The sequence below is a fragment of the Canis lupus genome, chromosome 32, assembly GCF_048164855.1.
Source record: "Canis lupus baileyi chromosome 32, mCanLup2.hap1, whole genome shotgun sequence".
Classification (NCBI taxonomy): Eukaryota; Metazoa; Chordata; class Mammalia; order Carnivora; family Canidae; genus Canis; species Canis lupus.
Window position 1 is genome coordinate 42,999,452 of NC_132869.1, and position 15,748 is coordinate 43,015,199.

A 15,748-nucleotide genomic window follows, 5' to 3' on the forward strand; every position below is an offset into this window, starting at 1 on the left:
AAGCCAAAATCAAGAGTTGGATGTTTAACCAACTGAGCCACCCAGGCACCCCTTTCTCTTGATTTTTAAAACTATTATTTTAGTTGTTTTGCTTAGTGGTTGCTCTCTTTATTACAATATTCATCTTGACTTCGGACAATCTACTTTTGATTAAAACTAACTTAATTATAGAGCAACTTTGTTCCATTATAGCTTTATAGCCTTTTCTTCATGTTATTATTGTCACATGTATTAATCTATATATGTAATAAACTCAACAATGCAATGTTATAATTATCTCCTTATGTAGTGCCACATTTTTCAAAGAAATTGGAGTAAAAGAGAAAATATATTTCTATGTTCCTTTATACTTATTAACATATTTACCATTTCTAGTGTACTTCATTTTTTTTGTGGATTCAGGTTACTTTTTGGTATAATTGCTTTTTAGCTAGATGGGCTTTTTTCACTATTTCTTGTACGGGAATTTTGCTGTCATTGAATTATGCTATTTGCATATCTGGGAATACCTTGCCTTCATTTTGTTTTTGGTTTTAAAATTTTTGTTACTGAAGTATATTTAACATTTTCCTCCATTTTGAATGAGGTTTTGTTGGTTACAGAGTTCTTGGTTTTATTCTTTTTTGTTTTCAGTACTTAGAATCTTTTTACTTCTGTTTTTTTCTGATGTAAAAGTTAGCCATTAATCATATTGTTTTTCCTCTGTATAAGGTGAATTGTTTTTTTCCTTCCTGCTCTCAGAATTTTCTGTGTGTCTGTAACCTGTTTGATTTATGATTTGGTTCTCTTCATGATTATTTAGTTCTGTATATAATCACGTTCGGGAAGTATTTAGTTATTATTTGTATTTGTTCAGATATTTAATTGTCATTTCTCTGCAGGCATCTCTGATTTGTCACATTTTCTTAAACTTTCCATGGTTTTAATGACCTTGACGGTTTTGAGTAGTGGTCAAGTGTATTGTAGAATGTCCCTCAGGTAAGACTTGTCTGGTGTTCTTCTCCTGGTTAGATTGATGTTATAGCTTTTTTGGAGGAAGAGCACAGAGGTGACTATGAATTACCATTTGTAACATGTCAAAGATTCATGCTGTCTATTAGACTTATCACTAATTTTAGTAATCTTTATCCCCTAAGATTGTGTTTGTTAGGTTTCTCCATTGTATAGTTTCTTTAAAATTTTCTCTATGCTGTCCTCCTTAGAAACAATAGCCAATGCTGGAAAGGTGGGGAATTACTTCCTTGAGAGTAGAATTCCTACATAAATTATTTGCAATTCTTCTCTAAAGGACATTTGTCTTTTCTCCCCTTCTTATTTATTAAATGCCTTTTTTACTGTCAATGTGGACTTATATTTATTTTATACGTTGTGTTATAAACCAATATTATGTTATTTATCTTATTACTCAAATTGTTCCAACTTTGGATATTGGAAGCTCTTTCATTTGATCCCTGTGTCCCTTCGACATATTTCATTATTTTGTTTTTTGAGCACTGTCTTGCACTTCTGGCACTGTAAGATCCTCCATAATCATCTTATGTTTTCTCTACTCAACTTCTAGCATCAGCCATCTGTTCAAGTATTCTTGGTTCCTTTTATTGGAAAGTTTTCTTTTTTTTTAACTTTCTGTTTCTCTGTTGAGGTTCTCTATTTGTTGAATCATTGCCATCATATTTTTCTTTAGTTTGGCATACTTTCTTTTAATTTTTTTGAACATCTTTGTAACAGCTGTTTTTGTAGTCTTTGTCTACTAAATACAGCATATGGCCTCCTTCAGAGACAGTTTCAGTTGACTGCTTTTTTCTAAGCCTGGTCATATTTCTTTGTATGTTTCATAATTTGTGATTATTTCCTTTGCTATTATTTTTGCCTTTGTGATTTTATGCCTTTTCTACTTATTTCTTGTGTTTTTTGTGGCTTTTTGGAAGGCAACAGATATAAATATGTTTTCAACATGCCATGTTTAAGTGAGAGCTCCAGAGGTAGTATTCCAACCCATACCTAATCTGGGTCCAGAAATATATTTTTACAACTAAGAATTTGTATTGTTTCTTAAACATTATTGAACATATATTTGGGACTTAGGCACTCAGAAAAGAATAATTTTAGTAATCTTTATCCCCTGGCTAAGATTGTGCTTGTCAGGTTTCTCCTGACAAAAATATTAACTCTTTAGAATATATAAGTCTTTGTATCCCAATTATATTTTTTTAATCTCATGAAATTTGTTACTCCAAGCTGTTGAGTTTATAATTTTTTACTATCTTCTTACAGAGATAGGGAAGAAAGATTGGCCGCACTCACAGCTGCTCAACAAGAAGCAATGGAAGAGCTGCAGAAAAAGATTCAGCTCAAGGTAAGGATATTATTCTAGAACTTTCAATGGAGCATAAGATTAGTTTTTTTTTTTTAATATTTTTTTTTATTTTTTATTAATGATAGTCACAGAGAGAGAGAGAGAGAGAGGCAGAGACACAGGCAGAGGGAGAAGCAGGCTCCATGCACCGGGAGCCCAACGTGGGATTCGATCCCGGGTCTCCAGGATCGCGCCCTGGGCCAAAGGCAGGCGCCAAACCGCTGCGCCACCCAGGGATCCCAGATTAGTTTTTTATTTATGGAGTTGTGTAAAAATTTTAATTAATTTGTATTTGTAATATTTGGGTAATAGAACTTACATGATTTGGTTATGATCACATCTAACTCAGCTATCTAAAACTAAATTTATTTTAATAAGCTAAAACAGTCTGGAGAGTAATTAAAGGAATTTTAACATTTCTTGTTTTATTAATAACCAATTTGTCAGTGACTTGAAGGCATTACTGTTTAGCTTCTAATAATCATACTTTTAATTATTTACAAATTAGCTACAAGATGATTAGTATAATTAGTTTTTCTTGCTTTTCATTGCTTGTGAATTATGCAATTGTAACTTGGGAAATTATGATAAACCGCTATTTTCTAGAAAATCTTTAGCATTAGTAATGCAGTTTTTAGCGGTGTATTTGACACTGTGTAACAATTATTTCCACATTGGCTCCTCACAGAGATAGTAAATTCCATAAAATAGAAGACCATATTTTATTGTTTGTATAGTCTTACAACTTTATCGTTCATTTAAATTTAATGCAGCAAAAATTTATTGAGCTTTGTGGTAGGCATGGGGTACAGAGATGAGTAAGGCATGATCCTGAGTTTCAAGAAACTGTTAATCTAGTGTGAGATTCAGATGCTGATACTTTTCATATGGATAGAGGTATACTCGGAGTGCTGTGGAAGTACAGATGAGGACCCTTAGTCTAACATGAAGGGTTCTAAAAGTCAAGGGAAGCATTTTAGAGAATAACTCCTGAGTTGGAAGAGAGATAAGTTCAATGGATAGGATGATAGGTAGGTTGGTGGGATGAATTTTCCAGTCACATGAAAAAGTATAAACATGAAATCAGAAGTCTGGAATTGTGTTTTTTCAGTCTTGTTTTTCTTTTGTTGTTTTGGGGGAAGTCACTGGAAATGTAGAACAACTAGAAATGGTATGGTGTGGAGTTGGTGTAGGTAGAGGTCTGTATCATGATAGGGTTTGTCTGCTATGAGGATAAGCTTGGTCTTCACATATGGGTCAGCATTTCTCATAGTGTATTCCCCGAAGTGCTTCTCAAAAGTGTATTGTAGTCAAATAAGTGTGTAAATGTGGCTTAGTATATAAACTAGGTTTATTGAGTCATAGAGTGCAGAAACTACTAGAGGCTCCAAAGAGTACTATATTAAAAATCTATTTAATTTAGTATTTTTCAAAATTATTTGATGATAGAACCTTTTCCACAAAACACTGAATAATATCCCATGGTTTAGGTCTAGAAAGTACACTTTAAGAGACATTACTGTGCATGCAGCAGATATTAAAGAGCTTTATGTAAATTCTTGTTCTTAGTGTTCAGGTTAACACTGCATTAAAACATTCTTTTATTTTAGAAAGTTTAATGGAAATACTGTGTTCTCAAGTTCTCAATATAATTTGAATAGTTTTTGATATTCTCACGCTTTGACTCTTCCTTCACAGCATGATGAAAGCATTCGAAGGCACATGGAACAGATTGAACAAAGAAAAGAAAAAGCTGCTGAGTTAAGCAGTGGGCGGCATGCAAATACTGATTATGCCCCCAAACTGACCCCTTATGAAAGAAAGAAGCAGTGTTCTCTCTGCAGTGTCTTGGTAGGTTGTTGTTATTAGCATTGTGATGTTAGAATTTATTACTAAAGTTTATTATACTATGGAAATATATTCTAACAGTCTTTTAAAATTCATACTAAAGCATATGCTGAGTACTATGGATTTCTGTTATGATTTTTATACAAAGTACTATAAAAGTAGTAGTGGCATTTAGGAGTAGCATAGCAAAGTGCTGATGCTACCAGTTGCTGCTGAAATGGATATATACCTGCTTAATTGTTAGCCCAAGCAATGTTTTTGGGTACTGGGATCAAAAAAAAAAAAAAGCATTTTTAGTGCTGAAACTCGAATCTTGATACGTAGAAGAAATGATACCCAGTTAAGGTTGGCTATGAAGGCATGGGTTTTTTTTGACTATGCATCTTCTAGAGGATTCTCAGGTTTATGTTTTGTTTATTTATTTATAAATATTTTATTTATTTACTCATGAGAAACACAGAGAGAGAGAGGCAGAGATATAGGCAGAGGGAGAAGCAGGCTCTTTGAGGGGACCCTGATGCGGGACTCAATCCCATGCTCTGAGCCAAAGGCAGACACTCAACCACTGAGACACTCAGGCGTCCCTCAGATTTATGTCTTAAAGAAATTATTTTTAAGCCTAGTATGAAAAGACTTGAGTGATCTCAATTTGCATGTAGTATGCTGGCTTAGACTATTTAATATTTATAATCAGACATAATTATGTTTATTATAATTGCTTTGATTTTATGCCTTTAGATCTCTTCAGAGGTGTATCTTTTTAGTCATATTAAAGGAAAAAAACACCAGCAAGCTGTGAGAGAGAATAGCAGCATCCAAGGGCGTGAACTTTCAGATGAAGAAGTGGTAAGCTTTACTTTTATTCATTTACACATATTTGTTGATTGTCTAGTATGCTCTTTTTTATCATAAAGAATTGCATTTTCATGTGATTGTTTAAAACTATATCATTTAATAACTATTAAAATATGTGTCATTTTAGTATACATTTTAGTTTACATTTGTGTCATTTTAGTATACATTTTAACAAGAAACATAGAAATAAGAATTTAATACTGTTATTCATATATTTTAATGTAAAAAACATCATATTTTGATATTTTAATAATATAAGAAAGAATTGTTTAGTGATGCTCTACATTTCTTAGAAAATAGTTCAATATAAATGTCATCTATATATAGATACCTTTATAGAGCACAGTATTTAGAAGTTTTTGGAAATGTATTATTTAATCTTATAATTGTTGACAATGCAATTTTAGATTTGTATGAATATTTTTATAAATATTTTACATTAGACTATTATCTGGACATGAATGACATTGCTAATCTATGAATATGTTATTTCTGTTTATAATCTCAAGTATATAGCTTAATTAATTTTTACATGTTTCACTCACATGAAGATAAAGATCATTTCTTGTACCCCAGAAGGCTCCCTCTTGCTCTGCCCCAGACATGTTCCCAAAAGGTAACTAGTCGGGGATCCCTGGGTGGCTCAGCAGTTTAGCACCTGCCTTTGGCCCAGGACGTGATCCTGGAGACTTGAGATCGAGTCACACATCGGGCTCCTGGCATGGAGCCTGCTTCTCCCTCTGCCTGTGTCTCTGCCTCTCTCTCTCTCTTTCCGTGTGTCTCTCATGAATAAATAAATAAAATCTTTTTTTTTTTTTTTTTTAAAGGTAACTAGCCTCTCACTATAGCGCCATCAGTTAGTCTTGTTTGTTCTGGAACTTAAATGGTATCACTCAGTATGTACTTTTTGTGTCTGGCTTCTTTCATCAACCCTAACTCTATGAGATTGATGTTTAATGTTTATGTGAAGCTATAGTTGATTCTTTTTCTTAGCTTTTTGTCAGTGCTTTCCAGGCAAAGACCATCAGGAACACATCTGTAGTTGAATAAAATTGGGTTTTATTCATTTATTAGAAGAATGGAAATTGCATACTATGGGAATATATGGAGATTCTCAATAAGGTGTTAGAAAGGACTTACTATAGGATGTGTGGGCTTGTGCTAGGTGATTGGTTGGGGAGCAGAGAGTTCAAGGACTTGAAGGCTTTGGTCTGGATTGAATGCTGTCAGGAAGCACAGGTAGTTCTTTGGTTGCTTCTTAATAAATCAATAAATCCTAGCAAGGTAGGAGCCCTGAAGCTACTGTTTTTCCTGAATTTCTGGACATGACCAAATGCTTGAAAGGAAATTACATAGTTATTTGGGCTTGCTTCCCTATGATTTCCTCTTTTTGAGGATTTTGCCTCTCAAGTTCCAATCACTTTGGCAGCTCTAAACCAGGTTCTCTTGTTAATTCAGCTCAGTGAGGATGCTATTTTCATCTTAACAGTGTTCTACCAAACCAAAAATCAACATAAGCCCTTAAAGAAAAATTTAGAGTGAGTGTGGAGCTCACCTCATGTGCTTCCTTTCTTTCAGGGATCATGGGCTCTCAAGTCCTGGCTCTCTCTGCTATTTAATGCCTTCAAATTGACGTTTTGTATATTTTGTGCAACGTTTTGAGTTGGAAAATAAGTCCAGGATAAGCCAGTTCATTGTGGCTGGAATTGGAAGTCTCCTAATGTTTAATTCCTGTATATCTATTGTTTGATATAATGCCTGACATTTTGTAAGATATTTAATAAAAACTTACTGAGCTGAGTTGAACTGAAAGGTTGTATAGAATAGCTTTAGGTACCGTTAATAAAACACGTTATTAATCATGTATTTAGTTTACCTCAAATAATTTTTGTCCTTTACTTAAATTGTATGGATATTTTAAGACAGAATAATATTGTTTTTTTTACTTGAATCATTCATATAATTATCCCCATTCATATCTAAGTTTGCTGTTTAGGACTAGTGTCACGTGTATGTGAATGCCACTTTGAAAAAAACTTTTAAATTGCTTTCATTAATTAGAATTTAATTATTCCATTACAAATGAAATTCTTCCATTTATAAAAATTATTTCTTAATTTTTTTTAGATTTTATTTATTCAGAGAGAGAGAGAGAAAGAGAGAGAGGCAGAGACACAGGCAGAGGGAGAAGCAGGCTCTATGCAGGGAGCCTGACATGGGACTCGATCCTGGGTCTCCAGGATCACGCCCTGGGCTGAAGTCTGCGCTAAACCACTGAACCACTGGGGCTGCCCATAAAAATTATTTCTAATTAAGTTCTCTTAATTAAAAAACTATATTATTTAATTTACAACAAATTGTTTAAACATTTTCTGGAGTATTGCTATTATGTATATTTAAATCTAAATTTTGTGTGTTTTACTTCAACAAAGAAAGTTGAGAAGGAAAGTATTATTTAGTTCATGTGATTTGGAAGAAAATAATGTGGTCTATTATCCAACTTTTGTAGCTATTATAGCATACATAGCCTCTTATTTAGCTGTTGTGACTTGAGACTTGGTTGATGTTTTCATTTTGTATACTATTTCAGCTCAAAAGAATTAAATTTTCTTTAAGTTTTCACAACGTAGTTATTCTTGATTATTGCCCTTTTTTCCTGAAGACAAGCATGCAATATAACATATGAGTTATGTGATATTGTAAAGCAATTTTATATTTACTCATATGGAAGTTTCATTTTTAATCAGTGGAGGTATCTATAGTAAACATACTTGTTCTACTTAAAGTTATTACTTGTCATCTGTGATGTCTTTATGTTATATACACCTTGTCTGTGACCCTTCCTCTTTGACATGTAAGATTTTATTTATACCAACTCTGACCTAATAAAATTGTACCTTTGACCTTATGCACTTGACATATCAGATAACTTACTCTTGATCTTTGACACATTTTGTTTTAAGCCTGTTAAACATAATAGGTAGCTGCCCAACAAGAAAGGTTTATTGTTTTGTGTTTTTATTGTAATTTTACCAGGAAATTTTTCTTGTTTTTTTGAGACTTCATAAAAAGAGCTATTTTATTGTTTTATTTTTTTTCTCTTTCATCATCTTAGAAGTCACAACAAATAGGTGGTAGTATAAATATGTTCCAAAATTTAATTTTTTGTACATTGCTAGAGAAATAATAAAGTGTAAGTTTTTTTAAATAATAAATTTATTTTTTTATTGGTGTTCAATTTGCCAACATACAGAATAACACCCAGTGCTCATCCCGTCAAGTGCCCCCCTCAGTGCCCGCCACCCAGTCACCCCCACTCCCCGCCCTCCTCCCCTTCCACCACCCCTCGTTCGTTTCCCAGAGTTAGGAGTCTTCCATGTTCTGGAATAGAGGGGAAGGGAGAAGAAATGGGTAGGAAATATCAGAAAGGGAGATAAAGTGTAAGTTTTAATTAAAACGGGTTCTGTGCCATCCTGTTTTCACACTATCTAAAGAAGCTAAGTGATTTTTGTGGACATTGAATGAAATACTTTCAATCTTACATAGAGAATGAAGTGAAAAAGTTTTTTTTTTAATCCATATATTTCTCTTTGTGAGACTCTTTTGCTTTAAAAGCGTATAAAGTATACAAGCTCTGTTTGTTAACCTGTGCACTTATAGTTTATTTTTATGTGATTCATGGATGTAAAAAGGACTTTCATGAAGGATCTTAAGTATGTTGGATGTTTATAACCAAATGTGGCTTTACAAATCCCAAATTAGTATTTCAGCTTGGAAAAAATATTCAGATTACATGATTGAAAGAAAGAATGATATTTTAAATTAGCAAAACATAAAGACTTTACTATTTTTAATGAAATGTAAGGTGATCTCTTTCGGCAGAGTGTGCTGGTATTGAGGGAAGTCTCCTAAGATGTCTCCTAGAATTGATGACAGTCCAGGAAATAATAGTAATTCTCAGTTGATTCATTTCCCTACCTTGCTTACCTTTGTTTGTAGAAGTATTCTCCTTTTACAGTCATGTTAGGAAAACATTTTGTCTGCTTTTCAACAGAAAATCAAGTCAAATGAACAATCTAGAACTCATTTAGAATAAATCTGTTTTTCCCACCCAGTATCTCAGTGGGGTACACTTTAAGTTAGTTGGGGAAACTATATAAAAATGTCTTACTATTTCTTACAGGACAGATATAGCTTCCGTTGCCTTTATTTTGTCTTTAATAGAATGGGAAAAATTTTATGGGTGTGTGTGTGTGTGTGTGTGTTTATGAAAGTAAGCACGAGTACACAAGAGAGAGAATTGTGTGAGAGAGGACATATGTATGTATTCAGTGTATAACTCATACACACATATAGGTGATACACACCTCTCTAGCTAAATTGTATTGAACAAATGCCCCATGCTAAGTAAGGTAAAGCAGATTTGAAATGTTACTCCATTGACACCTGTTTTTCATACTTTTTCTGATATTATATGACCATTTTACTTTTATTGTCTCTTTTCCTTTAGTAAACATCATTTTAGAGATATTTATCATTAATCAGTGATTCAGAACAAGAAGCCTAGAGAACTATATAGTTATTTCAGTTTTTTCGGAGTCTGTGTCATTGCTTTGGTAAATTACAACTACACAATGTTCTCTTCCATGTATCTTTTCTTTTAAACAGCTGCTTTAACTCTTTTTTTAAAAAGATTTTTTAAAAAGATTTTTTATTTACTCATTTGAGAGAATGACAGTATAATACAAGCAGGAGAAGAGAGGGAGAAGGAGAAGCAGACTCCCTGCTGAACAGGGAGTCCAATGTGGGGCTTGATCCCAGGATCTGGAGATCATGCCCTGCTCTGAAGGCAGGTGCTTAACCATCTGAGCCACCCAGGCGCTCCCTGTAGCTTTATTTTTATTTATTTATTTATTTTTATAAAGCCAGAATTTATTTATTTTATTTTATTTTTATTTTATTTTATTTTATTTTATTTATTTTATTTTTTTATTTTATTTTATTTTTTCCCTGAGGGGGGCACTTGATGGGATGAGCACTGGGTGTTATTCTGTATGTTGGCAAATTGAACACCAATAAAAAATAAATTTATTATTAGTTGCTTTATTTTTAAATGAAGTTTCAAATAGGTAACACCTGCAGGTTAGAAATTAAAGGTCTTTAGTGTTTGATAAAACTTTATTTTGTGACTCCTACATAGCTCTCATAATACTATTACACTGTACAGATGTGAAAAGCCATTTCAACCATATTTCTCTGCATGAGACCTTGGGCCTAATGTACTATATTACATGCTGCATTTTGTTTGCATTATGGTGGTTCTTTAATTTTATAATTTGTTTCCAATAATTGACTATTTTTTCCTCTTTACATCTGTTTATTTGGGAATTAGAATGGAATGTCCCAAGCTGATAATTTAAGTGTTAAAGTTATAACATGTTTTGGATATTTTTTGTAGCTGATATACATTGCCTTTACACAGTTACTTAAATACCTAAACACTATTGCTTTTGAAAAGACATAAACCCTTAAACTCTATTCAAGATCATGATAGCTTGGAATGACTATGATAGTGACTACTTTTATACATCTACAGATTACAGACCGATACATTTTCATCTGGCTCTTGTGTGTCATTTGTGAGGAGTTGCAGAATTGTGGCTATGGGCAACATTAAAAGGCCACAGCAATTGTGATGACTTTTGCAACTGCTGTCTTTCAGTTAGATGATAGAGAATCAGAAAGGGTTGCAGTGAGGCAAATTTCTACAACTTAAGCTGTTTCTACTTGAATATTGTCTCAAAGTTTTATAATATGTATTTCTTTATATGGAAATTTTATGGATACATAATCTTAAAATCCATAATGTGACAACTTCATGGTGGAAGAATAAAGGGAATGAAGGATTTATTAATAGAAGTTTATAAGCAGGAACAGGCGTGCCTGGGTGGCTCCATTGGTTGAGGGTCCACTTCTTCATTTTGGCTCAGGTCATGACCTCAGAGTCAAGAGATCAAGCCCCATGTAGGGCTCCGTGCTCACTGTGGAGTCTGCTTGTCCTTGTCCTTCCCTCTTTGCCCTCCCTCTACTCGCTTACTCATGCTCTTTCTCAAATAAATAAACAAATAACCTTTAAAAAAATAGGAATTTCTAAGCAGGAATACTCTTGCTCTGACAAGAATAGTTGACAAGTTTAGCATTTTACCTGCATAATTCACATAACTCTTATTTCCTTAATAAATAATTGATTATAAATTCTTTTATTTTAATATTGACTTTATTAGGTTCTTTATCTGAAATTCAGTGGCCAGTATATTAGTTCCAAAGTGAATATACAGGAGCAGATCTATGATGAGAGTTAACTGAGTTTAGTAATAATTATTTTGTCAATTTAACTTCTCTTGTAATCATCAGAGTAGACACATCTGTTGTATCAGGAAAATCACAAAAAGTTGTAAAACAAAACTTCCCAGTTCCAAAATTTGGTCCTCCCTCTCAGAATTTTTTTTAGATTACAAAGTATTTCTGTATCAGAAAGGAGTGTAGTAAACCCCATATTCCTGCTACCTAGTAGTTAAATGGTAATACTTCTCTTCTGGTCCCTTCATACTTGGAAAGATTGAAGGGATACGAAGTATTTAAAGCATGGGTGATGGGAACAGGTTCAGGGCATAGAGCTAAGTCCATATGTTGCATGGTGAGAAGTCAATAGATAATCTTAAAACTGAAAAATGAAGAAGTAGAAATATATATTTAGGAATATAGAGAAGAAAGGTAAAACAATTGCATCTGGATTTGGGAAAGGAGTGGAGAGAGCAGTGGGGAACTATTTCTTTGAGCCATTGACTATGTAAAATATGTTTGCTGATATGTGTTTGCAAAACTTTGACAGAAGCAAAAAACATTTCATTTATTTTATTTTATTCTTAAAGATTTTATTTTATTTGAGGGAGAGGGATAGCAAAAGAGAGTGCAAGCAGGGAGAGGGAGAAGCAGGCTCCCCGCTGAGCAGGGAGCCCCTCATATAGGGCTGCATTCCAGGACTCTAGGATCATGACCTGAGCCAAAGGCAGACCTTAACCAACTGAGCCACCCAGGTACCCCAAGCAAAAACATGTTTAAAAAAGAAATACAACAGTTGCCCAGGAATATTCTGTGTTCTTTCCACTGCTTTTTGTTCTTGGTTAAATTAGATACACACCTGCAACCATAGAAAGCCATCATAGGGACTTGGATCTTTTGGCCAGTTTTATCCTGAATTCTGTATTCTTTTAAATCTATTGCAGTATCCTTTGATGCCATTAATCCAAATACTGGATCCCCTACCCCCTTTTATCTGTTGCTTTCTGTTTCTATTATTTGTAGAACAATAATGAAACAATTGTCTGTGTACCTACCACTCAGGTTAGTGAGAATCTCTTGGAAGGAAATTATGTTTTTGTTTGTTTGTAGTACTTTTGTTTGTGAAAGATATCTTCACTGGGTGTAGATCTGTAGCTTAATAAATATTTTCTTCAAAAATTGAGTAGACATTATTTGCTATCTCCTTGCTTCTATTCCTAACAGGATAGATATATTGTCCTTTATTATTTTTCAAAACTACCTTGGCTGTTTCTCTGCTTTTCACTTTGTATATAACCTTTGTGACTAACTTGTTAAACTAAGAAAATTGTTTTGATTTTGATTGAGATTGCAGTGAAATTATGGCAAGATTAAATTGGCAAGAGTAGACATCTTTTAAATATGTTTTTCTTTCCATCCAGCAACATGTTTGTCTACTTATGTCTTGCCTTTGTTTATGTGTTCTTTAGTTAAGCATTCACTTTCTTCATTTGAGTCTTAAACATTTCTCAGTAGGATCATTTTGTCTCTAAATTAATGTATTTTAAAAGTATTTTGAATTTCAGGGTTCTTTTTAACAATTTATTTTTTTATTTTAGAGCCAGAGAGCATACAACCGGGGGCGGGGCAGAAGGAGAGGGAGAAAGAATCTCAAGCAGATTCTATGCTGAGCACAGAGCCTGATGCAGGTCTCTATCTCATAACCCTGAGATCGTGACTGAGTTGAAAATCAAGGGTTGATGCTTAACCAACTGACCCATCCGTGTGCCCCTGAATTTCAGTTTTTATTTCCTTTTAAACAAAGAGATATTTTCAAGGTTATAGATTAGAGGAGAGGCAGTGCCTTTTGTTTTATGAGTATGAGTTTATGTGTGTGTTTAAAAGCATGAGATGATTCATGGATTTGACTGCTATCTTATATACAGATCAGGCTAATCTTCTGGGCATTGCTTCAGTTTTAAAGTGTGTGATGCTAAAATGAGTGCTATTCTGTGTTTTCAATTTCAACTTTTATTGCATTATGATCAGAGATTATGGTTTATCTAGGTTCTACTTTGGAGAGTTTGATTTTCTTTATAGCTTAATACATTGTAAAATCTTAAGAATATCTTTTCCCTCTCTTTGGGTATATATATCAGATGAGATTTGCTTATTGTAATGCAAATATTCTCACTTTTTCAACCTATTTTTTGTCCTAATATCCTTTTCTCAAAAATGGGAAGACTGCCAATATTCAATTATTTATTCATATCTCTGTGTTTTAAGAATATGTATATATATGTGTATATATGTATATACACACACACATATATCACAATGTTTTATCATCATGATTTTAACTATTTACATATTTTTTTTCTTTTAAGACTAGGAAACGTCCCTCTTTCCCTTTTCATGCCTCTCTCCTGAATATTATTTTTGTATGGTATTAATTTTGCAAACCTAGTTTTGCATAGTGCTGCCTGATATGTCCCTTTATTATCTATACTCTCCTTCTCCCTCTCTTGTCCCTATCATAATTTTATTTTTGCATGTAGGTCTATTCCTAAAAAGTATAATTTTATTGTAGCTGTTTCCTGCTCTCTAAAAAAGTACCATGCTATCTGTAATCTTTTGGACATAGCTCTTTCCTACTGAATTATTATACTGCCTAGATTTTTACAGATGAGAAATTTGTTGCTGTTTTTAAATGTCTTTGAGACTTGTCATACATTAAACTACACTTATTTAGGTTGACAATAATTTTTGGCATGTCCATACCCATGAAACCACACCATGATCAAGACAGTGAACATACATACCACCTCAGAAAGTTTCCTCATCTACTATATCCCTGCTGGTTTTTCCCCTACTTTTAATCTATCAATTTTTGAGAAAGGGATATTGAAATCTCTTATTTTAATTGTGAATTTTTCTGTTTCTCTTGGCAGTTCAATCAGTTTTTGTCTTATATAGTTTCAAGTTATATTATTAGGAGCATAAATGCTAATGATTGTTATGTCCCCTTGTTAATTGATCCCATTATTATGAAATGATCCTCTTTAATCCTAGTAATATTTTTTGATACCTTGTCTAAATATTAATTAGCCATTCCAGCTTTCTGTTGTTTAGAGTTACAGTAATACATCTTTTTCTTTTCTTTTACTTAAACATATTTATATTTTTACATGTATCCTTTTCTTAAACATTTAAAAGTTAAATAGACTTATGGAGAATCTTTGTTCTCGTGCTGTTGTGTTTGATGTGAAGCTGCTGACTCTCTTAAGCTCTTGTCACCTAGGGCTGTGAAAGCCACTCACAACGGAGGGGTTCTGGTTCTGTCCCTGAACATTCTTTTCACTTTGATCTTTTTTTTTGAAAGGGTGATATTATTTGTGTAATACAGTTCCTGGGATATTATTGAGATGATTTTTTAAGAATGAAGCCTAATTGCGGTCTAACATGCTGTGTTTGAAATCTGAGAATTCTGAGAAAAAAGCTTTTAGTTACAAGACTTAGTTCAATACAACTGTACCACTCCCTATTGCAGTATTGAGCTCAGACCTTTCTCCGTCTTCGCAGCATGATAAATTAATAAGTTTGTTGAACCCTGTGCTTTTGAGTCATCTGTTAAACCACAGATCAGATCAGAAAGGAACATCAGAATCTGCAAAAGAAGTCTTTACCTCATTTATCATCTCCACCTACCAGAAAACTGATGGAGTATTTGTGATTGTCACTGAATAGTAGGGGGACAGATGGTCGGCTATCATCCTATCAGAAGATGGCCTTTTCTGTTTGGCATGGTATCTGTTTCACAGTATTTCATTAGCTTCATTTTTCTCATCTGTCACTTTGAACATAATACATAGACTGTAGTAGATAAAAATAGAAGTTTATGCTATACCTGTAGGAAGGCACCTTGGCAGAGTTGAATCTTTTGTATAATTAAAATAATCTATCAGATTTTAAAAGTTGTCATTTTATATTTAATTTTTCAAAATAGATGCTGTCATAAAAGACATTATTTTGATAAAAGGTCTTACATTTCAGATTTTCTTAAATTTACTGTGTGAAAAAATTTTATTTAAATATAATGGAATTCTAGGAGTGTCTGGGTGGCTCATTTGGTTGTCTGCCTTCGGCTCAGATTATTGATCCCAGAGTCCTGGGTTCAAGCCCCATGTGGGCCTCCCTGCTCACTGGGAAGCCTACTTCTCTCTCTCCCTCTGCCCCTCTCCCTCCTCACCCCCTGGCCTGCACTTGCTCTCTCTCTTTCTCTCTCAAATAAATGAAATCTTTATATATGTTGGAATTCTCCAACTTTTTATCTGTTTAAGCATTTTTCATCACCTGCTTGTGCTCTCT

The 15,748-nt window shown here is 33.5% G+C and overlaps 1 protein-coding gene across 10 annotated transcripts in view; it reads left to right on the forward strand.

Annotated features, from left to right (window-relative positions):
- SCAPER (S-phase cyclin A associated protein in the ER) overlaps positions 1 to 15,748 on the forward strand; it is a 431,009-nt gene that overhangs the window by 143,937 nt on the left and 271,324 nt on the right. For all 10 annotated transcript variants that reach the window (XM_072809831.1, XM_072809829.1, XM_072809834.1 and 7 more), the window contains 3 exons: positions 2,275 to 2,356; positions 4,055 to 4,207; positions 4,943 to 5,050. In XM_072809831.1, coding sequence (XP_072665932.1) covers positions 2,275 to 2,356; positions 4,055 to 4,207; positions 4,943 to 5,050 — 343 coding nt within the window. The remainder of the gene's footprint in view (positions 1 to 2,274; positions 2,357 to 4,054; positions 4,208 to 4,942; positions 5,051 to 15,748) is intronic.